The sequence below is a fragment of the Augochlora pura genome, chromosome 6 (genome assembly GCF_028453695.1).
Source record: "Augochlora pura isolate Apur16 chromosome 6, APUR_v2.2.1, whole genome shotgun sequence".
In the NCBI taxonomy this organism is placed as follows: Eukaryota; Metazoa; Arthropoda; class Insecta; order Hymenoptera; family Halictidae; genus Augochlora; species Augochlora pura.
This window is the reverse complement of record NC_135777.1, coordinates 11,345,741-11,371,296: the sequence shown is the minus strand read 5'-3', so window position 1 is coordinate 11,371,296 and position 25,556 is coordinate 11,345,741. Positions and strand designations below refer to the sequence as shown.

Genomic DNA, 25,556 nt, shown 5'->3' with positions numbered 1-25,556 from the left:
GCCTGATTCATTGATTCTCCGTCCATCAATATAATTATGCTCCTGTTTTTGTTATTAGTTAATATAATTATGCTCCGTCATTCGGAATAACATGTACTTTTGTTTCTTTTACTGCAAAAATATGGGTCTGCTCGTGTTTGTATCTTGTCGCTCGCACGTACAAAACAATTCAATTAAATTGAATGAATCGGATAGATCAAATGAAATCAGACTAAATTGAATTAAATTACATTACATAAAATCAAACTTAACTGCGGAAAAATGACTTTTACGCGCGAATACGCGATATCTACTTAAGAGTGGGATAGAACGGATTTCCGAGGAACCAATCGCATTCCTGGACAAGCGTACAGAATTGCCGTGAAAGTAGCAAGTGTCAGCAAGTCACGATAACGTAAAAGTGATGGGCTTCGAATGTATGTAACTATGTAGTTTCGAACGACGCGACGAAGGCTTCGTTACGGCGTTTCGCGCGTGCTCGCCGCTATCTGCGCCTCAACAAAGAGCTGTTCATCCTTGGGGACGCTTATTATTCATAAGAAAGGTAGATTCAGAATAAATCATAATAACGAATGCGTCAGAGGGTTCTGACGTCCTACGGCGCGATCGCGAATGCACGCCGCGCCTCTGTTGCGGCAGGTGCTTCTCCGGCCGTTGCAGCACGCGCCCGATCTTCGCAGGATACCGGTGCGATAGCGTAATATTCGGACATTTTTCGCCGCGGCGGATTCGAGATTCACATGATTCAGGAAGCTTTGAACCGACAGGAGAGTACCAGGTACAGCAATTTCTCTCGCATTGTCACTCAGCTTCAAGAAAAACGGACCGTTTGAAGGGAGGAGACACGATTGCTCCATCTTTCCAAATTGTCCGCTTTCGTTCTCAAGTTGAAGGACGACGCGAGAGAAATAACTGTCCGACTATGGGACGGCATTGGGCAGAGGCGACAAACAAGGGTGCTACATCCACCGATGCTTGCAAAGAGTTGGTCTGCGCGAAACGAGCATGGCTTCGAAAGCGCCACGGCCCATCTGAGTGGCCGAGCCCGAACTCTCGATTGTCTAGAAACGAGTACGCGAGCGGGGACAATGGCTGGGCGAGATGGTCGAAGAGACGATAAAACGGGCGAGTAGCTCGACGGTCGGAGAAAAGGCGAAAGAAGGAAACAGGGACACGGATCGAATCGGGAGGGGTGAGGACAGAGGGATGGAAAGGAAATAGAGGAGAGAATCGACGCGACTCTTGGGCAGGCTCGGAGTGGAACAGCGCGGTGCGAGGCTGCTCGTTAGGTTCACGGAGGTCAGACTGTAGGTGATCTGGCCCCGGAGGGTACGAACCCGGGGCATGTAGACCGGAAGTAACGTCACACCCGCGTGGCTCTGAATGCGCATACCGGATGCGTGGCATCGGCTCCCCATCAGAGAACCATCAACATCACATTCACAATTCCTGCACATCGCCGCCTCGTCGCACATCACATCACATCGCATCGCTCGCATCGCATCGCACCGCGTATAACCCGCGTCTCCACGCTCGCGTACTCACGCACCCGTTTCTCTCCCTCCCCCTCTCCCTCTCCCGAGTGCCCTGGCCGAGCACCGTTCTCTCCTCTCGTCGCCGATTTTTCGACAAATTTCTCCCGCGGTCGCTCGACCGTGTCCCGTGCGCAACCAGTCGAGAAGCTCCCGACTGACCATCGAGATTTGGCTCTACTCTTCTGCTTTTCACGAACGATACCCCCGCTCCCCATCATTTTAATCATTGTCCATCAGAACGATCGAGAGGCGATCCGCGTAACGGGGCCAAGATGGATGGTCTTGGCCCTGGTGGCGAACCATTTTTTATTATTATTGTTATTATTGTTATTATTATTATTATTATTCATTATTATCAATTATTGTTTGTTGTTTTTTATCGCTATTCGAATTACATTTACTATCATTATTATCTTTACAACCCTTTCATACTACATTCCACCTTTTCTGTCTGCAATCTTTTTACATTTTTTTGTAACAAAAGGGTTCCCCTAGTTCATATATGTTGGTAAATATTATCGTTATTGTTTAATAATTTGAGCGCCGTTGTCCGTTGGGCATGGATGACGCTAATTTTTCAACAATACTTAACACTCATTTTCATCGTAATATATCCGCGCAAATTGAATTTCTCTGAAATGTTTCAATGTTATCTACTATGATAAGTTTTGACTTTCTAGGTTTAGTTCGGTTAATTAAATTTGCTTCGGCGAAATTTTCGGGTTCGATGGCCGCGACAAATACGGGAGTCTCAGTCACGTAGCGACGACGATAAAAGGAATATTCTGATCGATTCTGATTTAACCCTTAATAACCTAGAGTTTCAAATTTGATACCAATCTTTTAAACCGAATGTTCACATTACTATTAGTTTTTTTTTTTTGGTTGGCTGTACGTATTTTACTGTTGTATAATATTCTTTCCAACGAAATTAAAAAAAAAATCTAATGTCATTATTGTTTTATTTTATCTATGACATATTACTTGCGCGGCAAAGTGAACAAGTAAACACATTTTACTAAAAGTTTTGTTGAATACAAATTTGATATATTTTCTTTTTCTGAAGAATATAAATACTTTTGAGGTAAGTGAATATATTATTTTCGCTATGATATAATTATTTTTTGCGAGTGCATAGKTWTAYYTGAAGAAACTAGTKCTATTTWTGRYACTTAATGCCTGAAGTATCAAAATTGATACCTGGTTTTTTTTCTAAATAAATATGTAAAATAAATATTGTGATTTTTTTAGCTATTTTTCCCTTCATCTAGACCCTCAAGCAAACACAGTAATATTAAAAAAAAATCACTTTCGTAAATCAGGCTACTAAGGGTTAAAGGGCTGGCGGAATGTTCGCTGGGTTTAGACAAGGGCGCATTGCTCGGGCGATTGCGACCGGTTCGGCAATCGGAGAATGCAACAAATTGGCGACGAGAGCTTCCGGGGAAGAGAGGCAGCCGTTACTCTCGCATGCATCTCGGATGCATTCGGATCCGCGGACGCAGCGGTTGTAATACACGTGGCTGCACCGTAACGAGTCCGGCGGCGCTAATAACTCTTGATAAAAGGAATCGAACGGTCGGTGTTACTCGTTACGCGCGATTATCGACGTCTTGTTATCATTAACACCGAGAGGCCAAACGATCGCGGGGTAATGGCGCAGTTTCCTCGAGGATGTTATCCACGTTAGAGACTGTCGGTGTCGATGCACCGGCGCATCGGCGGATCGGCGCATCGACGGCATCGCAGCTCGAATCGTAATATCTCGATCCTGTAATTAGAAGTCGTTCGGGACCTTGTAGGATACAAAGGATGGCCCGCGCCGACGAACCGACCAGGACGAAGAGGGAAACGGACTCGTGGGCAATTAGAGCAAACCGAGTAGAAAGAAGCGTGTACCGACCTTTGGTGATGTTCAGGCGAACTCGTTCCTTCTCCCACGAGGCGAAAGAGGCCTCCAGGGCCTCGGTCATCTTCTTGTTGGTCCCAGGTGTTAACGGCGGCACTTGCGCCGGGATATCTGAAACAGCGAATACGGGAATCTCCATTATTTAGGACCGTGACTTCGCAGGTTCCTATCGGGGTTATAGGTCCGCGAGATCCACGAGAAAGTCTAACCGCGGAATCCTCGGAGCACGGGGAAACTTCATTAGTACGAACTCCTCGGCAGGTTTTGCTTATTTATTTATTCGACCAGGCAAAGTAATCCCAATGGTACAATGACATTAGGAAAAGTCAGACTGCAGACTGCCGATTTGATGCATTTACGAGCAATATGAATAGGTTAAATACAAAGCTAAGAGGACATTGGAATTGTTGAACTATTTTCAGCTTAATAGAATTGTTAAGAGAGAAATTATATTTTCAACTAATTTATATTTTTTTGGAATTAACATAGACCATTCTTATTTTGCATAAAAATGATGGAAATTCTAATGATACAGACTGTCGCCGGTTTACCACCTTTAATGTTGGACAAAAGTATACGTCAGCGAAAAGTACATGTTTCATGTAGATCGCTAGCTTCGGGAAGAAATATACAGATGTAGAATGAAAAGAACATAAGCCAACCTTCGTACCCCCACATTATAGGAGAAGAAAAGTTTTCTATCGAAATTGATCAATATTTTGTTACCATGTTTACTTATTGGCATGCAAGATCCAGGGAGATGCGTCAATTTATATATAAAATTTTTCTTTTTCTATACCTTTTCAATCCGTGGACACGAAATTGGTAATAGACAAGGAAACTGGGACATCAACTCTAAAAACTAGCCTAGAAATTAAGGAAACTGTTATTTATTAAAAATATTAAAGGAACAAGATTTTCTAAAATGTACCTAACAACAATCCTATACGGGCCGAATTTTTGTCTTAAATATCTATCTGCAGACAACTTGCAGGACATTCGTTTCGATATTTTAGTTTGGTTGTGCTGTCAATGATATTAAATAATATGTCATCGATATTATTGTTTCTTCAGAAAAGTTTTCACCGAGGCATCGTTAATGAGTTATTAACGAAAAACATTAATCAATGAGGGACGAGATCAGCAGGCGCAAGGCGACCGAGCTCGCTACATTTCCGCCAAAGAAAACGTTAATTCGAATGAACTCGTTTCCCGATTTTCATCCCTCATCCCCGATTGCGAGTGATGTTAGAGACACTCTGTATAATTGAAACGTGCATGTTATCTTGTGAACAAACGGATATTGTAGAGGTTTAACCGGGCGACTGTAAACGATCTTGTTCGTACAGACGGCGGAGTACATATAAATGGAGTTCCACTTTAGCTAGTTTCGTGCCCCCCCCCCCCCCCCCCCCCCCCAATCGAAGCGAGACGAAAAATTTCTGAAGCACATAATCCCGAAATTCCTACGAGCCTCGTCGCTGGGGTAGCCGCCGGTAGGTGTCAGCAATCGGTACGAAACGAGGTCTATCCGTAGAAACGGAGGGGCGGGTGGATGTGTGAGAAGGCAGGTTAATGGTACTTCTCACAAAGCGGCGTACAGGCAGGGAGCACGCGCGCGCTGGCCGGTCGGTACGAGAGGCGAGACAGGGAGAGGGAGAGGGAGAGAGAGACAGTGGAGAAGGAGCGTCAGGTGTCGCGGCGGCGGTGGCGGTGGCGGCGGTGTCGGCAGGAGCAGCGAAAGCGAACAGGCGAGGGGGCATGCACACCATCCTAGATAGCATCGTTGTAAAGAGGGGTGCAACTGCCGCGGCCGGGCAGGTGCAGGTGCATCGTCGTTGTAGGTACGCTTGCTCTATGCCGTGCACACCGCGCGGCCCGACGCTGTACACCTTATGGCGCTCGCGCGGAATGCCTCTCTCTTATTCCGATCCTTCTTCTCTTTCGCTCTTCCTTCTCCTTCTTCTTCCGTGCTCCACTCTCTTCTCACCCCGTTCCCTTTTCTGGAACACTTTTTTCCCTGCAAGACCGTTTTACGATCGCATAGGTTACAGGAGCCAATTACCGCGCCCTGTTAGCAGTCTTCAGGAGTTTTCGCTACTAAACGCAACTTTAGCAATTTAAATGACGTTTTTTAAGAACTTAACTCTTCGAGGCATACGACTTTTAAGAAAATAAAAACTCGGGTCGCAGAGAATATACCGTAAAATTCGCTGCACAACTCAATTCGTCAAATTGAATCCCAACGGTGGCAACAACCTCCTATTGGCTCTGACTTGTGTAAATGTCCGTTTTCGTCTATTTACCCATTCATCGTTGATGCTTAACATTGCCAACTACATAATTACAACATTAAACTGTGTATCTATGAGTAACACCAACTTCTCCAGGTGGGTTAAATTAGAGCTTCTTATTTCACGTACACTCAAATACACGTGTACACTGGGTACTTCGTGTTTACGTTCTTCAATAAGTGTCACATTAAGACAACACGCGTATCTGAGAATTATTTCACGTGTGTTTGTTAAGTGCACGTGTAGTATTACACATTGTACACATTGAAAAACAAACTTGCATCATGAGAAAATAAGTTACGCAAGTGGTAGGGCAGTTGACGCGAGTATATAAATGCAACAAAATACACGTGAATTGATATACGCGTGTTATAAATATTATAAATAATTCACGGGTCACGTCTCCTTATTATGACACGTGCTTCAGTATAATATTAATATACGTTGAAGCAGATCAAACCACTCGCACTGTCTCCAATTGGAAGCTAAATTTTCTCCAATCCCAACACGGGTGTACGATTCTTTCCTTCGAACGCGATTCCCTTCTTTCCTCGCACGTGTCTTTTTAGAGGTCGATTTCGCTTTGTTTCGTTTCAACGAACGCATTCACGAATCCAACTATGTACTTTGCTATCCGTCGAATCGATCTCTCGGCATTGTGTCAAGGTGAGAACTAGGGACAAATCAAGTTGGAACACAGACGATCGGGAGCTAATGCTTGGCCAGGAGACTATGACTTAACTTAGATCTATCTTAACCAATAAGTGGCTCGAGATTCGTGCAAGGTATGTAATGGCGAAGCCTACATGTTAAACTTTTACTTTACAACATTATCATCTTGTTAACAGAATCGTGGAGAATGGCTGCTGAGAATTACAGATCAAGACAAGCAACGCATTGAAAAATCCCCGAAGCAATTACAAAAGTTCCGTGGTACGTTGGAAAATGATTACAAAGAGCCAAAAATAAGAACATTAACAGAAGAAATTAGACGTCGGTGTAGAAATTCAATTGCATCAGAAATTGAGAATAACCCATCGTCCGAACAAATTAGCAAATCAACTACATATAAGTCACTAATACTATCGTACTAAAACAAAGGCTCCCGTCTGCAAAATTTGGTGATTTGATATTTTAATAAGCACAGGCATTTATTCGCATAGGTAAGTAATATAGAAAAAAAACATACAGGAATTTCGAGATACCAAAATGTCGAATTACCTAATTTTGCAGAACATGCCTATAAAACTGTAAAGAAAGGATCCCAAAGATCACCTACAATAACACAATGCCTTTTCAGATATTTCCTATAGAGAACAGTATTTTCGGACATATCGTCGAACACCAATAATTCAATTTGCCAAATATCCTCCACGGATAAATCGTGAAGACTACTGGAGTAATAAAAAAGAAATAAAAAATGTTGCACAGTCCAGACACGTCAAGTATTTAATTGACCTTAATGAATGCTCGAAATAGTTTTTAACAGATTAATAATATCTACGCTAAGGATCCAGATAAACCCGAGCCCTACCGTGAAGCCTTTAAAACATCGAACACGTATTAGCTATCTGAACTCGATATTAAAATCCCTTAATGAAATGTGCATACGAGTTTAATTATAGATAATTATTGTGTAGAATGTATAAAATTGTAGTCTGCTGTATAAGCCACATATGATTCAAGGGTATAATAATAAATAAGTAAAGAAAGAAAGAAAGAAAGAAAGAAAGAAAGAAAGAAAGAAAGAAAGGAAAAACAGTTTTCGACGGGTGCCGCCTGCGCGCTGTAAACCTCTCCATCGGCTGCGGTCCTTTGTTTCGACGCCAGCCGGCGTATATCTTATCAAGCTCGCTGCCTCGCGTTTCTTCCGTTTACGATATAAACAGGAGTCGTTCTTCGGGCGGACTGTTTTTCGCCGCGAGCCGACCAGGCTTTTCAATATTTACCGCGAGGTTCGCGAACTTAACGACAAACGGGGACGAGAGCGGAATTATTGTCGTCGCGCGAGTACGCGGCCAGCCTCGCCGCGAAAGCGTATTAAAAAATTGATGGCCGTAGATCCAACGCGATCGTTACGGTGTCGAGAAACTTGTACTTGGGTGTAGCGTCTGGCTCGAGGACGCCGTGACTCGATAAAAATCATGCGCCGAGGCGAACCTGGGGATGTCTGCACAGCTGGATTTGCATGGCCGTAGCCAGCGATGGGCTCGCGAACGAGCCCCGACAACCACCTTTTGTTTCCATACTCGAGACAGAGTCGCCAATCTTTTAGCCGAAGTCGCAGGGAGCCCAGAAACGAACACGCTCCTCCAAGCAATTTTAAGATGCTTTGCTCTACCGGATCATTGTCACCTGTTAGGAAATTACTATCAACCCTTTGCGGTTGTATGCCTACTCTCAGCCATCGAAGCTATCTATTTATTTTATTTTTACGTAAAATTAAAACATATCATTGTGTTACAAGGTATCACAACTTTAAAAAATAATCCATAAATTTTCTTTTCCCTACTTAATCTCGCGTATTATGCGTTACTGTTCGTTCAACGAAAATTAATTGCTCGACACCTATGTGTAAACTTAAACGACCATGAAGAGTTGAAGCGCGAGGCTTCGAATATTGAATTTTTGGCGTTGCAACGAGACATCAATCTTTATTGAAACAAGATTTTCATGGAATTAACTGTAGAGAATTCAATTCTTTCAATAGATTCCCATTACAGTAAATTATTGCTTTGTATACTTTTAGAATTTCAACCTAATGCGCATGTCTTGTCTTACCGCCGTTGCTGTTACCATTATCATTTACGCAGGAATAAATGACGTCCGCATCAATTGCAGCGTACACGAGCCAAGCGCAACTTCTTTTCTTTTTACATACTTTCAATACATTGAAATTAATACATGAACATTTGTAGTTTCTTTTAACCTTTCCACTATTTTATATCTCTCCTATCAATTTTTTCCTGTAAAGGCAAAAAGTTCATAGTCCAATTATCGCTATCACTATTGTTCTTTTCATCGTTGTTATACTCGTACCCGAATACTCGCTATTATTACACATCCTGTAACAACATCTTGTTTACACTAGATACAAATTAAATTAAATTAAATAATTTTTGTACAATGTATCATGTTTTATTAGAGTATAATTTCTCTATAACGTATAATTCTGTATATCTCGTGCAATGTATCACTTTTGAATAATGTACAATTTTCTAACAATTAACACAATCTTTGACATCGTTACTACTCGAAAAAACTGTCAAATCCGTATAAGTAAACATATTCTGAATTCCAAATGGTATTTCCAGCCCGCTATCGCGACTTTCACGCATCCTCCAATTGTAGTAGCTCGTTTATCTCGAACGCGTTCGATGCAGAGACAGAGGCCGCGGCTCGTATTTTCCAAACAGCTACCGAAGCTCACACCGCACCCGCACGAACTGGCTCGAGTGTGGCCGCTACGGTGTTAATTTCGAAGATGACGGCTCGCCGGTCGCTGGCTGCGAGCTTCTCGAACGCCGACGACGCATCGCCGAAAGTCCATTAGGTATGTATGGCGTGCATGCACGGTAAGTCTCCCGCGTAACCCATAAGCACCTTTGTCTCAACTCGGCACGGGCACACGCACTCACACGCGGCAACAAGCGCGACCGAGAATTTGCATACAAGTCGAGCTGCACGGCTGCGAGCCTATGTACAAAGTATCGGCGCATCGTTCCGAACCGGAGACCATCAGCCCGACTGTCGTCTCGACGACGAGCTCGAGAATTCGCCGCCAATTTCATCCACCGGTCGGCCCTGCTCGCTTTTATCCAATAAATCTGCTCGCATGACCGATAGACTTACTCTGATCTTTCAGGAATGGAATTCCAGCCTAATTTCTTCCCAATAACTTGGAATAACTACGGTTTCACGTCGTAATTAGTTCTTATGCACTTGCAGAGCAAACGAGTAGCCGAAATATAAAATTGTGACGAAGAAATAGTTTATGTCTATTTAACTTTTGTTTTTTACAAGCGTCTTCGAAAATATATATTTTACATAAAGATCCGCAGTCTAGTCACGATTAACTCCTTGCCTTATGATTTATGCCGCATCGATGCTGATTACGATCGCTTAACAATGTTTTAAAATTGATGTTCACTGTGCACCAATGTCTCTACGTTAACGACTTCAGTGTCATCAAGGGAACAATAGAATTTCATTTCAATTGCAGTGAAACGAATGACGACCACGGCTTATGGCCGACACGATTCTATAGGCCGACTTTGCTCTACCGCAAATCGTTGTTGCGACTGTTCTGATTTCCTCTGTAATTCCGTTTCCATTTCTTCCGTTCACACTATCCGCTAAAAAGGCTATACTCAATGCTTAACAAGCTTCAATTTGTTTGCACTTTTAGCTAATTATACGAGTTGTCTATCTTGCAAGTGGTTGGAGTCTATTTAGGCTAAATATTAATAAAAATAATAATGATATGTAAAGATTATGCGGTTTAAGAAGAGAAATGTTAAACAGTTAGATTCTTATTTGTTTGTTGTCACGATTATCTATATTATTGGCGGGGTGAAGAGCTCAAGCAGGAGGAAATTTTGCATACCGATGAAATGAATTATTACATTATTACATTTTGTTGAATTTGAAACGGCAAGATTTTTTTATTTATACCTATTTTTAGAAGAACAGAAAGAACATCTTTCTTAAAGAATTATGCGTTCTTCGTTTACTTGGTTAGATACGAAAGAAGTTCATTTGTTTTACAGCTTTTACTTTTGTGTATGTCTAATTAAATAACTTCAAATAATTTCAACATCTTCGAAATGATAAGTGCATAATTATTTTCATAAATACTGTTGCATAGTGTATTCAATGACATTTAAGATTTTCTAATTATACGAGTCGTTTATTTCGAAAGCGGTCACTCATTCTAAAATCCAGATATTTAATGCGTTTTACTAAATTTAAAAATATTACTGACTGATAACACGGTAGTATAATGTTCTTGTGTTTATAATAGTTATTGTCTTCTATAGGCTTCGCTGGAATGAAATTATGCATAACATAGAAATGTAAATATAAAAATGGCTATCTAGATGATTTTGAAAAATGGACTTTGGTGACTTGCAAAATGAACGGCTTATATATAAAAACGCGTACTATCGTGCTTTCTGCATCGTTATACGTATAAGTAGATCGCGAACTTCTATGCAAAGTGTAAATTGAAAAATAAAAGCACCAGAAGTATTTATCTCTTTTCTTAATAATTTCAACAAGTTGCGAATAATATCAGAATGTATGATAACTTCTCCAACTGAATTTACTGTTTCTTGCTTCATCTACACATTTTTCTCATAAATGCATAAAATTTGCATTATTCGATCTCTGAAACAAAGGGTTTCTTACCCGTACATACACGGAAATAGATCGAATAAATATTTAGCAGACCCAGTTCGGAATCTTAACGTAATTTTCGGGGACAATTCAGACAGCGGATCGGCGATGAGAGAGAACAGAACAATCGTTTCCGAAAGAGTAACGAAAGTTACCTACAACAACAGGTCGTTGGTCAGGTTTAAAGTCTCCTCAGGGAGGATTCCGTAGCGCGGGTGTGCGAAGTGTATCAGCGACGTTGCGGAATTATTCATCGCAGACCGAGGCGACGCGAAGGAGCGTATAATTACAGAAGGGAAGGTAGGAAGGTAGGTAGGAAGGAAGGAAGGAACGTAGGCTCCGTGGAAGGCAGAAAGAACGCAGTCGCCGAGCCGGCCGGCTCCCGGAGAACTCCGGACTCCCAATGGAAAACCCACGTGCCGCGGCGCAACGCGACTGAACGCGGTGCAACGCGGCGCATCGCGGCGCCGTGGACGGAATCTCAATCGGCAAACTTTTGCTGGAACGACGCCTGTGGCTGGCTCGTTGCGAATGCGCCGTACGATCGGCCAAGCCGAGGCGTGCGTAATGTAAGCGATCCCTCGGATTTCGCGGACCATGAATCGTCCGTTTCGATCGCGGACTCGTCCTCTCTTTCTCGTTCGGCTACGGACCTCCCTGATGGAGGAATCCTCCGCGTCTCGTAACCACCTCTATTTCCCTCGGATTAGCCTACGCGTGGTAGGCTAAAGGGATCGTGTGGCCCCTCTTTCAATTGTCACGAATGGGCGTGGCTTCTTTGCTCTCGACTTCTATGAAGCTCTGGCAGATCGGAGTTGCGCGGTAAACAATTATTTTGGAATTACTTTTGCAATCGATTTCGAAAAATAATCGTAGCAATTATTAAGCAATTATTCGTTACTAGAATCAATCAGCGATCACGATCGCATTTGATAATATGTAATCGTTAATCAGTAGTCTGCAATCGTTAATCAGTAATCTGTAATCAATAATTAGTCATTTGTAATCGCGAATGAACAATTATTTTATCAACTTCTCATCAGTTGTTATTTAAGTAAAGAAGTCTTCCAATAAGTTCTGACAATACGTGTAGATTTTTTAAAAACTACTCGAAATTATTACTAACGACGATAACACAAATTTGATCTAGTCGTAATAAAAGAAGTAATCATTACTTGATTAACGATCATTGTGTTTATCATTACTAATATTTTACATTTTCTTCGATTACTGAAGTTATTCATTAATCTTGATTACTTGATACTTATATTATTATTTGTTCATTATAACTTAAGTTATTTATTAATTATGATTGCTTGATTACTTGATCAGTAATCGTAATCATCGATCAGATTATTTTTGACAACTAAGTTTCAAATCTGAACGACGGACGTTTTTAACAAAAATGTCACGGAACATGTTTAGAACTATTCATAATTTTACTTAGCAGCTTCTGTCTTCTAGACGTTGGCTTTTCGTAGACGCTAATGAAATATGTGAGAATTAAAAATAATCGTCAGAACCTAAATAGCCAAATATTTACACTCGGGTTCAAAATGGACGCGCGGTCCGTAGAGTCCGAGTGTTAAACAGCGATTGTTTTCTGCTTTATTTACCTGCGATTGACTCCGCGAACGCTTGTTCCACGGCTTTCTCGCTCATCGAATAAATAAACATACAAATACAGAAATAAATGAATGAATAAATAAATAAATAAATAAGAAGAGGGAGAACGAGAATTCGGGTGCGACGCGTCTCCAGGTCGGGGGAGCGCAGGTGCTCCGTTCGGTTGATTATTTTTTGTTTCTTGAGAAAATTCGATATCAACCGATCGAAGCCAAGTCGGGAACGCGCGGTGGCCATTGCTTAATCGAATGGAAATGCAAATAGGCGGCGACCCGCGACCCAGCCGACGACACTTGACCCGCCTCGTTCAACATAAATTTGCATAGGCAGCGTTATTTGCGGCCTGCTTACCGTCCACCGTGTCCACCTACCCTCGTACCAATTGTGCACCGCCGAACACAGAAATATTCCCTTCGCCCGATAACCTTTAATTGTCTTAAAAAACGCATTTCTATGCCGAAATGGGATCCGTGCTGTTGCACGTTGCCCTTTCGTTCGACCGCCGAGACCGGCCGAATTCATTATCGAACCGATTATCGTTTCTCGCACCGGTCCGCCCTGAGAACTGAGACCGATTTAAAGGCTGTTTACATTCGAGATCGTATCTTGCGTCCTCGCAATTAGAATTTTCTTCGACCCGATAGCCGAAGATTCGCGTCGCCTCTGCGCAGCGGGCTACGCCGGTCGAAACAACCAAAATTACGTCGCCTTCTCTTGATACAATTACGCGTTTCACGCAACGCGTGCCTATCTTCTGTTTTGTTATTAGCGGGTGATTCGTTGCAATGCATTTGGCGAAGCACATAATTATTTAAATGAGATCATTTTCGTCTTGGACAGAATAGATATATAGGGTGATGCTTGATATTTTTGTATTAGCACCGATGCGATTAGAAATTAATCGCAAACGAAAAACTTAATATTATATTTTAATAGTTGCTCCTTCGTTGGTTTTCTCTGACCTTTTTCTTCAAATGTCCTTACGCGGTGTGCAGTGCAGCACAGTGACGAGGTTGCGTGTCGAAGTCAAAGAGAAATTTTGATAGACTTCTTCTTCTTCTTCTTTATGTTGAAGCCGAAATGTTACAGAACAAGAGAAAAATAGGAAGAATATATATTATGATGATTTTTTTATCTACGTCTTCAGAAGTTTTAAAAGAATCGATTCAAACGGAAGAAAACTAACGAGAACTAATTTCGGTCACTGTGGTGAACGAGTTGCAAAGCATTACGAGGGAGAATGGAAGGTCGCTTTAGGTGTCCGTTGGCGGAAAACGGGATCGATTAGGACAGCGTTTCGATCAGAGTGTCCGTGGAACGATTGGGAATTATCCACGATAGGAAGCTCGGCGACGGTTCCGCGGTTTCTTTCGCTGACGAAACGAATGTCGGGGCGATCACGCCGGCGATTTGGTATGCTAAAGGCCACCGATCTGCATTTTTCGCCGGCCGGCGTACGGCGTACACACTTATGCGGCGAGAAAATGCATCGCTGTTTTCCATTGCAAAGTACAACGTCATCGCCGCGAACGAGCATAGAGCCGATAATCCTCCTCCTTTTCGGCGTGAGAAATTCGCGAAACTACTTCTTAGTCGGGACGACTCGCGGCGACCTAAATATCGAAAGGCTGGGGTCTCTCGATGCGCGCACGGCTCGCCGAGAACTATTTAGGGAAGAACGATGCCCGGAAGAAATTTTCCTAGCGACAGGGCCGTCGGTCGATCGGGAGAAGAAAAAAGAAGGAGCGACGAGCACGCCGATCGAGACTCCTCCGGCTGCTTACGGGGTCGTAATTTTTTTCCCTCCGCGTGGAACACGGCCGCAGTTCGTTTGTAGATGAGTTTAACGGACACGGGGCACGTGCTGGCAACGTCTTCTGGCTTATCCCTCTTTCCACGGCGACTCTGGAATATACTCAGCAGCCAAACAACTGCGGCAGCTGTCCTGAGCAAACTACTAGCCCTGCCTCGCGTACACCGTGCCACAAAAATCTTCTGGCTCCTTCGTTCTTTTTTTTTTCTTTTTTTCGAACCGTCGACCATTTTTCCGCTCTCGACGGCTGAATCGCGCGTGAAGCAATCAACGCATTACCTATGCGCACGGCATTAATTAATACCTTTTGTTAAAAATCCAACTTCTTTTTAATTCCGTTGTATGCTTGAAGGAGACTCCTAAATGAAATTCGAAACATTCTCGAAATCTTTTTGTCAGTTTTCTAAATATTAAACCATTTAGAAACGGGGATTCCGAAACGGAAACTTTGAAGATAGATTTTAAATAGCCACGCTCCGGAAACCTTGAGTGCGAAGGGTAAAGTGTTTATCAAAAAGCGGATCTTTTCAAAATCGATTGATTTTCCGACATTTTTAACCTCTTAGGCGTGAAGCGCCCCATTGCAGTGGCTTTCGTGCTTTACTAAATTGTATTATTACTTATTAAAGTAAACGATTAAAGTGAAAGTGTATATATACGATACGTTAACCAAAGAATGTATATAATTGATACTATATATGGCTATACCAAATAAAATATATGTTAAGAAAAACGGTAATTTTAAAAAAAATACTTCATTTGCGCAAAATCCAGCCGTGCCTAAGAGGTTAAGCAAGGATATGTCGGATTTATTCTATTGGCTCAATCAAGCGAAATATAGAAGATTATTTAATTAGATTACGTTCTTTAAGTTTTCTTTGAAGTAGGAAAATTTTCATGATTGAACTTTACAGCGAGACATTCCAGAATGACTGGTTTAGCAAACAAATATTTTGCGGAGATTCAGTTTTTCATTAACAATGTAGCCTCATTTACAACGAACTTCATTTAGTTGTTAATATTTGCCTATTGTATAGAATAGATTTCATTTCTGTATGCATTTTTTTCTCTTCTCTATTTTGTTTATCTTACACTAATTCTTCGACAAACTTAAAAGTTAAGAAACATGTTACACAGATGCGTATTCTTGAATGTAGCAAACACACGTAACGTGGTTAATCTTACTTTATTTATCCTAGTTTCACTATTTCTTTCTATTTATTGTATACACCAGGGCTTCTTAAACTATGGGGTCGCGTAGCAAAATTCTGCGGACTCGAGAGATTTTAATGTCAAATATAATTAAATATAATTAAATCTAAAACTATATATTTTCATATGTATATGTATATTGTTACCTAATAAATAAATCATCAAAAAATATTAATTTATTTTTCTTTTATATTCGTATGGGGTCGTCAAGAAACTCGCAACCATAAATGGGGTCGTGAATGACAAAAGTTTAAGAAGCCCTGGTATACACCAAAGAAAACGTTATTGCAACAGGCTCTTCTACAACAAGTACTTTTAATTCAACAAAACGTATACAAAACTTCTTAACTTTTGTCCGTAATTGAACTATATCCGTTTAGTACCCAGAAAATAAATAAATGAGCGGCATACAAGAAGATAACAGGATTTCCCCGACACGTTCACCATACAGGAATTTCGAGTGATCGAAATAATTTTCTCCCCCGCCTCGATTCCGAGTAAACGGTAATTCACATAAACGTTCGGGACCCAGCGAAAATATTTAGCCCGGCGAGAAGATAATGCGTAGCAGCGGGCAAGAGCACCATCGGCGTGTCGCGAAGGGCCGAAAGAGAGTTTACCGAAGCGGCACAATGGCTCCATGGGAAAGATTCCATTACGGCGTCTAGCCGGTCGTTCTCGCGGACAATATGCCCGCGACAACCCCCTTTTCTCGGTTCGACGAAAGAGAGAGAACCGCGTCGATCGCGTTTCGCACGCAAGAAACTGGCCGTCAGTCATTCGCGCCGCGCGACCCGCCGTTTGCCAGCAGATTTCCTTCCGTTTTTCACCTGGAGCCGATCTCCGAGAAACGTTCGTGATACGAAACCGGCACTCTGAGCCTCGATAATTAATGCCACCGTGTGTCGCAACACCCGGGGACAATTTTCTCTCCGGGATTGGAAAGTGTCCGGGCCATTTTCCCTGCGACTAGAAAACCCCGGGCGATTTCGCGGCGTACGTGTGAGCGACGTGTCCGTCGATCGACATCGATCTAATTTGATTTGATTTATTAACGGGCACGGTCCTTTAGTATACAGAATCGGCCGAAGAATGTATTACGGTAGCGGAGACAACGTTAATCGTGGCCTGACCAATTTCTCTGTCCTTGGTATGTTTTCCGTTGTAATTAACTTTTATCGAATAAGTTGCGTTCAACATTTTTTGTTAAAAAATAAACAGAACAAGGGAATAAGAAAATACGATAAATAAGAAGTTAATTGAAAAATAAACGAAACGAAGGAATAAAAGAATTTTACATTCGCATTCGATAAATACAGAATTCGTTGAAAAGTAAACAAATTAGAGGAGTGACGAAATTCCGTGTCTCATCCGATAAATATAAAATTCATTCTAAAACGAACAAAACAAAAGAATGACAAAATTTAATATCTCTGATCCGACAAGGACAAAGTTAATTGAGAGATAATCGAAATAAAGGATGGAAAAAGGCTTATCTTATTTGATAAATACAAAATTGGTTGAAAAATATATCACATGAAAGAATGACAAAATTTAATATGTCTTGTTTAAGTTTGTATCACACGCGTCCCATGTTTTACCTTGTCATCGACGAAGAAACAACATAGTAGTCTCAGAGTAATTTCGATTTCCCAGATAGATGGCTAAAAAAAGGGGGGGAATTATTGTTGCAACAACCTGATAGGCGGACGATCGATCAAAGATCGACAGCACAATGAAACGCAAACCGGCGCGACGAGTTTCGTTCCATTTTCGTTCGGGCGCGTGTTCGCGCGGCGTGCACGTGACCCGTACACCTGTTGCTCTCCGACGAGCGCTCCTCTGTCGAGGGGAAGAGCACCCCTAGCGATAAAGGGAGGGAGAAGAGGCCGTTTACCCTGAACTGCGTATAAATTCGGGCGGAACGAGGGATGGCCCCCCCCCCCCCCCCCGACTATATTTAACCGCATCGAAGACGTACCAGCAGCGACAGCCGCGTCGAATTCTCCGGGGAGCTTTTCTCCGAAAATAGTGAAAAACCGGTGGCTGCCGGGTAATTCTCGGGTGGCCGGAACGGGGACCATGGATCCGTAGATGGATACGTTTATCGCGCGTTCTCCCGTGGCATCCCCGCGAACATCCTGCCCAGCGGTTTTCCCCGAAAGGACCGAAGGACTGACCAGGACTATCCGGCTTCTCCCAGATAAAGCTTATCTAGCCGCGGCACCGCGGTACCAGCTACAGCTTGCTCGCGGTGCATTGCGGTTCTAATGGGATTCCTAGCCACGCCTATCGCCTCTCCTTGTCGGAGGCGGTCGGACACATCCGAACAATGAGACTCTCCGAAACCTACTCGATAATTAGTCCTCCGGAGGGCTTGTCTCGTCTCCAGGGGGTAGTTCGGACGCCGAAGGGCGACGGTCGAAGCGGCGGACCGCAGGCTATGAATCGAAAAGGCAACATGGTTGGAACGGAAACTAAAATCGGCCACGTGTACATCGTGTTTTCGTATCGCTGAAAGATTTAAACTCTAACTGGTTATTTGTTCGAAGATGGTCGAAGTTTACTAGAGGTGTGCGAGAGCGTGTTCCCTGTCTTATATACGATTCTATTTACCGATTTTTGTATTTCCGTTGTTGAAGTATACTTTGCAAAATTGCCTACTTTATTCAACTTAATAACTCATCGGATTAAACAAAATTAATATGCCAGAAAAGTGAAGGGTGTACAGTTTGATTTATAACTTTTCGATGAAAAGAACTAATTTCTCTACGAGTGTTAGCATGTAGTAGCTTGGTTCTCTCGATCGCAAGCAATATTTCCAGTTGTTGAAAACAGGTTTTTGCTGGTCAACTTTTTGAAAGCATGGGAAATTGTTTTCAGGAGCCCGAAATATTGTCGGGATTCTGTCCCCACCCGATAAAGGGTTTCTCGTCCCGCCCAAAGCAGTAGGTTACGGGAATTCTCGGGTTCTCACCACACTCTCGAATGCTTACGTTTGATAACAACGTTCATATATGAGCCGTTCAGTGCACACATCGACTAACTCCATAAAACAAAAAGTCGAGAAACGCGATGAAATGATGTACATTGATTTTTAAAATTCCTGTTATAACATAGATTCACATATATAATGTAGAATGAATAAATACAGATATAGCTTTCATTTAACGTATAATTTAATGTATAAAATTAATATCATTTAATGTATAAAATTAATATCATTTAATGTATAAAATTAATATCATTTAATGTATAAAATTAACAAGAAAGAATAGCTAAAAAGAAAAAAAGAAAAAAAAAATTTTGCCGTTTAATGGTGTTAATCTTTATTATTCAGAAAAGTTATTATAAATATAAAAAGTTATGACTATACCAAGTGCTTTGACACTTAAATTTAAGATTTTTCAAAAAGTGGAGTTAATCGATGTGTGCACTGGGCGGCTCATATGTATATGTTAATCTTTTCGACAATAATCTGTCTTCCGAAATCTTCTTCGCATAATATTTCCGTTTAATACTAGACCTATCGTGCCGACCATTTTGATCGATTTTAGATTTTTTTTTTTCTAATTGGTTTATTCCAAGATCAGTTTATACGATACGATAGTAGCACAGATTATAATAAAAATGGCTGAATCTCTATGTAATTTCAGTCTCGTCATTCTTATAAAGCAGCAGACATTAGTTTTTTTTTAATGCTCGGTAGTGTCATGTTTAGTCTGTCACTGTAATGCGTACTGCTTAACCCTTGGACGAAGGATTATTTTCACAACATGATATAATATAATATAATTGTATCGTTATTATATAACAAATCGTCATATCGACGATATATATGTAAGCGATCTCTGAGATGGTCGCCGGCCAGGCGGCGCACTGTTTATGTTTCCGAGATAAGGAGGCTCTGTTTGGGTGATGAGATGGTTCATCGAGGGGAGGAGGCCCTTTTCCCGAAGAGAAAGGGCAGTCGAATAAAGATCTTTGAGAAAGAAGCAGCCCACCTAATTCCTCACCTTGTGTCATCTACATGTATAACAATTCCGAACCTTCTTCAGCAATTTTTCGAAACATATTTCTGTTGTACTTAATGGAACAATAACTTCAACCATTACAATCATGCGTTTATATTCTTGCCAACGTGTGCATATCTGTGCTAATCTTTCTGATAATTCGTCTTTCTTGCCTAAATTTTTAACATTTCCGTTTAAGTATAGGATGTCACTGTAATTATGTACTCCCTTATGCCAAGATGCCAAAATAGGGTACACCCCTACAAGAATCTGTTATATTACGTTACTTTATTATTTTGTTTAATACTCTGTTATTTTGTATAATTATAGAAACATTTACTTTTATTTATACTATACGTATTATATTTACATAGCATATTGCCTGGAGATTTCCAATTACTTCGTGCACTCCCTACTCTCATCTCTCGTAGGAGTTCCCTCGAGTATAGTGCATCTAACTTCAGCTTCCAATTTTAGTATTTATTTGACAAGAAAATTATACGTACGAAACTGATATCGATAGAAAGGCGCTAAATAACGACGGCCTACCTAGATATTGTAATATTTTTCCGCGGCTAAAAGATATTTTGAGGAGAGTATGCAAAACGGTACCCGGTTATTGACATAAGGGTAAACTAACGAATTTCTCTTACCCGTAAATAAATAAATAAATAAATAAATAATTCTTTTTCCTTTTCCTCTATATGTTTTTACAGTTAACGGGCAACTTCCCGCACGCATTCAATAAATGAATCAACAATTGGTGCGGCCGCCGACCCGAAGTTGTCGGACAGATTCGAGATTGGCCTCGAATGGGTGTCGACCACGACTTATTATCAATCGATGTGGCGATCGACGGTGATTTCAGATAACGAAAGAAAAGCTCGGGGGGCCACGATAATCCCGATCGCGTTGTCGCAGGCGATCGGTCCGGCAGATAAGTAGCCCCGAGGAGGAGCCGACCGACCCGATCCTTGCTCCACTGGCCCCTCGATAACGCGATGTTAACAAGCGACGGCAACATTGTCGAGCCGTGATTATCGCGGGACCGCGTGTCTCGGAAAGATAACGGCGGACACCGGGCGCGTTGCGGTTAATTATTGCTCCCGTCCGATCGGGGAAAGTACGAGGCTCGACGTGTTAATACTCTCGGCGGTATCTGTGCCGCGCGCTCGTTAAATTGGCTGAATGGACGCCGAGCGGAAACGCGGAAAATACTATGATCCGCGAGCGGATTAGCGGCTGGGAGACGGAGCGATCGGCCACCGTGCTACGCGGTCCCGCCGAGACTCCCATCGGGACCTCCATCGAGACCGAAACTATGGAAAACGCGCAGCTTCGTTGCAAATCGCTATAACCATTTCTTCGAGCCACTGTATTCGTTTCGGAGCGGCGCGCAGCTCCGGCGGAAAGTTATTTCATCGATATCAAGGATCAATGGAATTAATTTGAATAAGATTAAAATATAATTAAAACTAAAATTTGTTAAAAAATCGTAAACGAGATTTAATTGTGATATAAATCTTTATGAGATTTTCAATTTTAAAGCGACTTTTCAATCAATTGGTATAAATTATAGGATTAAAAATATTTATTGGCTTAGAATTGGCATGAACTGAGGGTTTTTTTTAATAGATTTAAAAATGGGGAGTAATGACAATTGAATATTTAACAGTGAGTTAAATTGGGCAACAATTTAAATAACAATTTAAAAATAACTATACTGTTAACGGGGTAGCCGATCACGAAATCGCTGCAGATTAAAGTCGTTGCTCGTAATTATTTTTTTTTCGTTTTAATTAAACGAGGAGCAATGGAATTAAGTATAACGATTAAGTACGTATTTGAATGATACTAATTTAACCCTTCGATACCGTTGGTGCCTCAGAGTTGTGCCCAATTAAATATCCTCAATTTCCGTTCCATTTTTTTAATCACGACTGCGGCGTATATAAACGTTAACATAGGTGTGCATACGCATACATCATCTTGGCTCGACGTATTCTCCTGAGGAATTTCTGTGCCTGTTCGTTTTTAGTTCCGCCAGTCGCGTATCGCAGAGACGGGGACGGCTAGCAGCAAGCTGGTACGCAGAAACTGCAAAATCGGCAGCGAAATGCTATATATATCCCGATGAAGCGGGACGCTACCAGGGACACTGGAGATAGGGTATCAACGTCGCGGAACGCCATGGAACCAGGAAGATTTTCAACCGGACCGTCAGCAACAAGTGGCAGAACGGAGCATTGTTAGCCGGCGATTATCAAGGGACCGCGTGTTTCACCGAGATACCGAACGAGCCGACGTGTGCGTCCCGCGATAACGTCGACGCATGCCCGACCGACTTCCTGAGACGGCGGAGACCACGACGGATTCGTTTCGTCGGCGATCCAGCAATCCAAACGATCGTTCACGAGAAACTTCGCCCGACGATCCATTTAAACCGATTCGATTCTACTCGAAAATCTTCCGATGTCTTTCCCCGCGTTTATCTGTCTAAAATAAATCAGCTTCTTTCGTCATTTTTTTTTAATTGATTTGAACGCTCTGCTGTCGTTATTGTTCGTAAACAGTCTTAATTTTTCATTTTATTGTTTTCATTGTTACCGCTATTGTTATTGTCATTATTATTATTATTATCATTATTTGTATTCTTTTTATTATTATTTTTTATCGTTCTTAATATTCTTATTATTTTTGTTCTTATTACTTTATTATTATTACATACCACTACTGCTCATGTTGCTGTTATTATTGTCAACGTTATTCGTATTATCACTATCTTGGTTATCTAATTCTCATATCAGAGAGAGAGAGAGAGAGAGAGAGAGAGAGAGAGTGCTGATTGTTTCATTGCAGCTATGTTCATTGTTATCTTGTTATTATTACTTTTCTCTCTTTCAATAATTGGCTCGTGTTCATCGCGTTTACACAATAAACATTATTATCATTATGATTGTCTTACAGAATATATAACATTGTGACAGTGCCTACGAACAAAACAAAGACCGACTGCACATTAGAATGTAATGTTGCAATTAAAATATAAAGGACAATGGAACCACGGTTATTCGAATCAATCAGACGAGTAACAACGGTGGAATGTATCTTTATCGATTTATATAATAAATCTGTGAGTCTAAATATATGTTTTCGTTTCGTGTTGTAAAAATGAGTGTACGCTTGTGCATGTAAGTAAAGTTGATTAAATTTAATTGAATCGTATGATGCTGCGCACGAATTATTTTAAATTGAATTGCGAAACGAAGTTAGATGGTACACGATCCTAAGAAAATCTGCAAATGAAGTCATGCGATCAGCAGTCCGGGGATGTTCCCCTATTACACTGGTACCAACGCGAGTACAATGTTACAAGGCATTCTCGAGTGGAAGACTATCGATGAAAATATTAAACGAGCTCGTGGGTTGCGATAAAAGCGCGTTTTACGGGTTTAATCCGAAAGGGACCGTTTAAATTGTGCCGAGGACTCTGTGGCTCGATAGGTTGGTCGAGGTAAATCGACGACGCCGGCAGGATCGCGCGTCTCATGGTCCAATTATCGTACCGCGGCTGATTAGCCGGCCCTCTCTCTCTCTCTCCCCCTCTGCGAGAGTCCTGAGAGATAAAACGGCCGATTACGGTGAATCGGTTATCGTCCCGGCGCGTTTCGTTGCAAGGCCGCGTCGCGGTTTTTCCAACGGGAGAAAACCCGCCGCCGCCGCGTCGGGAACCTCGAATATTATTAAACGAGCCGCTAATTAACGAAGCCGATGCCCCCCTCCCGCTCGCGGTCCCGGCGTTCCCCGCGAAGATAACGAACCGATTGAGTCGCGACCACCGTTTCACGGCTCGATTACGAGGCGAGTTTCGAGAACGTTACGTTTCGGTGGGCGTGGTGGCTTGTAATTGGCGAAGATCGATCGCCGATAACAGATCGGAGCTCGCGATCCCGGGCTGCCTTCTGCGGCTATCGAATCTCTCGTCTGGGTCGCGAACGCGATCCTTTATCGAATCGGTGATACGATTTTATCCAGCTATTCGAACCTCGGCTCCGTGTGTAATTTCTATGGGATACCAGATGATGGAGAGCACTCCGTTAAATCTGCAACCCTTAACTGGTGTATTAAAACTGACGTAACCACTATTAGCGGTCCTACCGACTGCTAAAGTTTATTGGATTGTTATTGAAATAAAAGTGGTAAACAAAAAGTCGTGATCAAGTCTGCTGACTTCGATGAACTTAATTTAATTCAATCTAGTTTTTTCAATTTAATTCATTTCAATTCAATTCAACTCAACTCAGCTCAACTCAATTCAATTCAACACAATTTAATTTAATTTAATTTAGATGCGAGTCAATTGGAAACGTTGCAATTAATAATCATTTTTCTTACAATTGTATTATTGTAACAAATGAAGTAATTTATTATCTATCTCTAAAAAGTCATTCTCTTTCGTAAACAATAGCGTAGAATTATATTCGGACAATTCACCTGCCTGAATAAGATTTTTATAAATGCAAACAACTACTGTGATCGTATCGATTGTTTTCGCTATAACCATACGTTTGTGTTAGGCCTACAAATGATAACTACTCAACGTATAAGTGGATTTGCAAGCGTTAATAAATAAATAAATAAATAAATAAATGAAGAAAATGTCTGAATAAGTAAATTTGTGAATTCCTTCGACGACAAGCGGGGCAAGATCGATGAACGAACAGAGTAAATCTTTCCGTAATTTATCAGCAATTTCCGAGCGTCGAGTTCGTCCGATCGTTCAGCCATCGCGGCGACCAACTGAAATTGATGATCCGAGAAGAGTATCAAAGGCAGTGGATCTGGACCACGACCGATCTCTTTGCAAACGCGATGGACTCTGCCAGGGACTCGAAATAGCGCTGCCGAGCCTCGGTGTCCGAGAACCGAGAATCCGCGTGAAGGATATCGATCGATTCGCTCTCGAGCTCGGACTCTCCGGACCCGAGCGATCGGTTTGATTGACCGACTTCGACGTCGGGCCGATTATTAATAGAAAGTAGCGATACATATTATTGTTCCAGGACCACGGCGGCGAGCGAGCGAGCCTGTCCCCGCCGCAACGGGAAAGGTGAAATTGCCGAGAGATTGTACGAACGTTCGATCTCTTTTGCTTTATCAGCACGATCCCCGGCCGTGTCTCGACGCCTGGGCGTCGGCACCGATTTCTGGGGAGAAAAATTCCACGCGGAGCAACAAGAAAATAAAGTATCTACGGAGATCCGAGTATTTGCGGTCGGAAAAATGCAGAGCCCGCTGGCGGCGAAGATGAACGACGGAGGAAGGAGCCGGGGGGGGGGGGGGGGGGGTGAAGAAGAAGGGGCGGGGTGGGGGGGGGGGGGGGGGGGGGGGGACAGAGGGATTTCAAGAAGAAGGCGCCTGTTCGCGAGGAAGACGTTGATGGAGCGAAAGAATCCGACGATCGGGTGCGCGGAGCGGTGTAAAAAAGTCAGGACTTATTAAAGATCGGGCAAGGGCGGCCGCTACCGGTTTCTCGAACTTACTTATCGAAATGCTACGTTGCTGTTGCCAGCTACAGGCTGCGGTAGCATCGTCGTTCTCCCGTTTCGAGCTGTTATTAATTCGCGAGGTCGCCGGGGCGGTTTTCGTGGTCGAGAGACGGCGGTAATCGACCGAGGGAAATTACACGCGGCGTACGTACGTCCTCTCCCTTTATCCTTCTCTCTCCCTCCCTCCCTCTCTCTCTCTCTCTCTCCC

The 25,556-nt window shown here is 42.3% G+C and overlaps 1 protein-coding gene across 6 annotated transcripts in view; it reads right to left on the bottom strand.

Moving 5' to 3' along the window:
• Pnt (ETS transcription factor pointed) overlaps positions 1–25,556 on the bottom strand; it is a 188,590-nt gene that overhangs the window by 42,787 nt on the left and 120,247 nt on the right. For all 6 annotated transcript variants that reach the window (XM_078182602.1, XM_078182606.1, XM_078182603.1 and 3 more), the window contains one exon: positions 3,439–3,555. In XM_078182602.1, the coding sequence (XP_078038728.1) occupies positions 3,439–3,555 (117 nt within the window). The remainder of the gene's footprint in view (positions 1–3,438; positions 3,556–25,556) is intronic.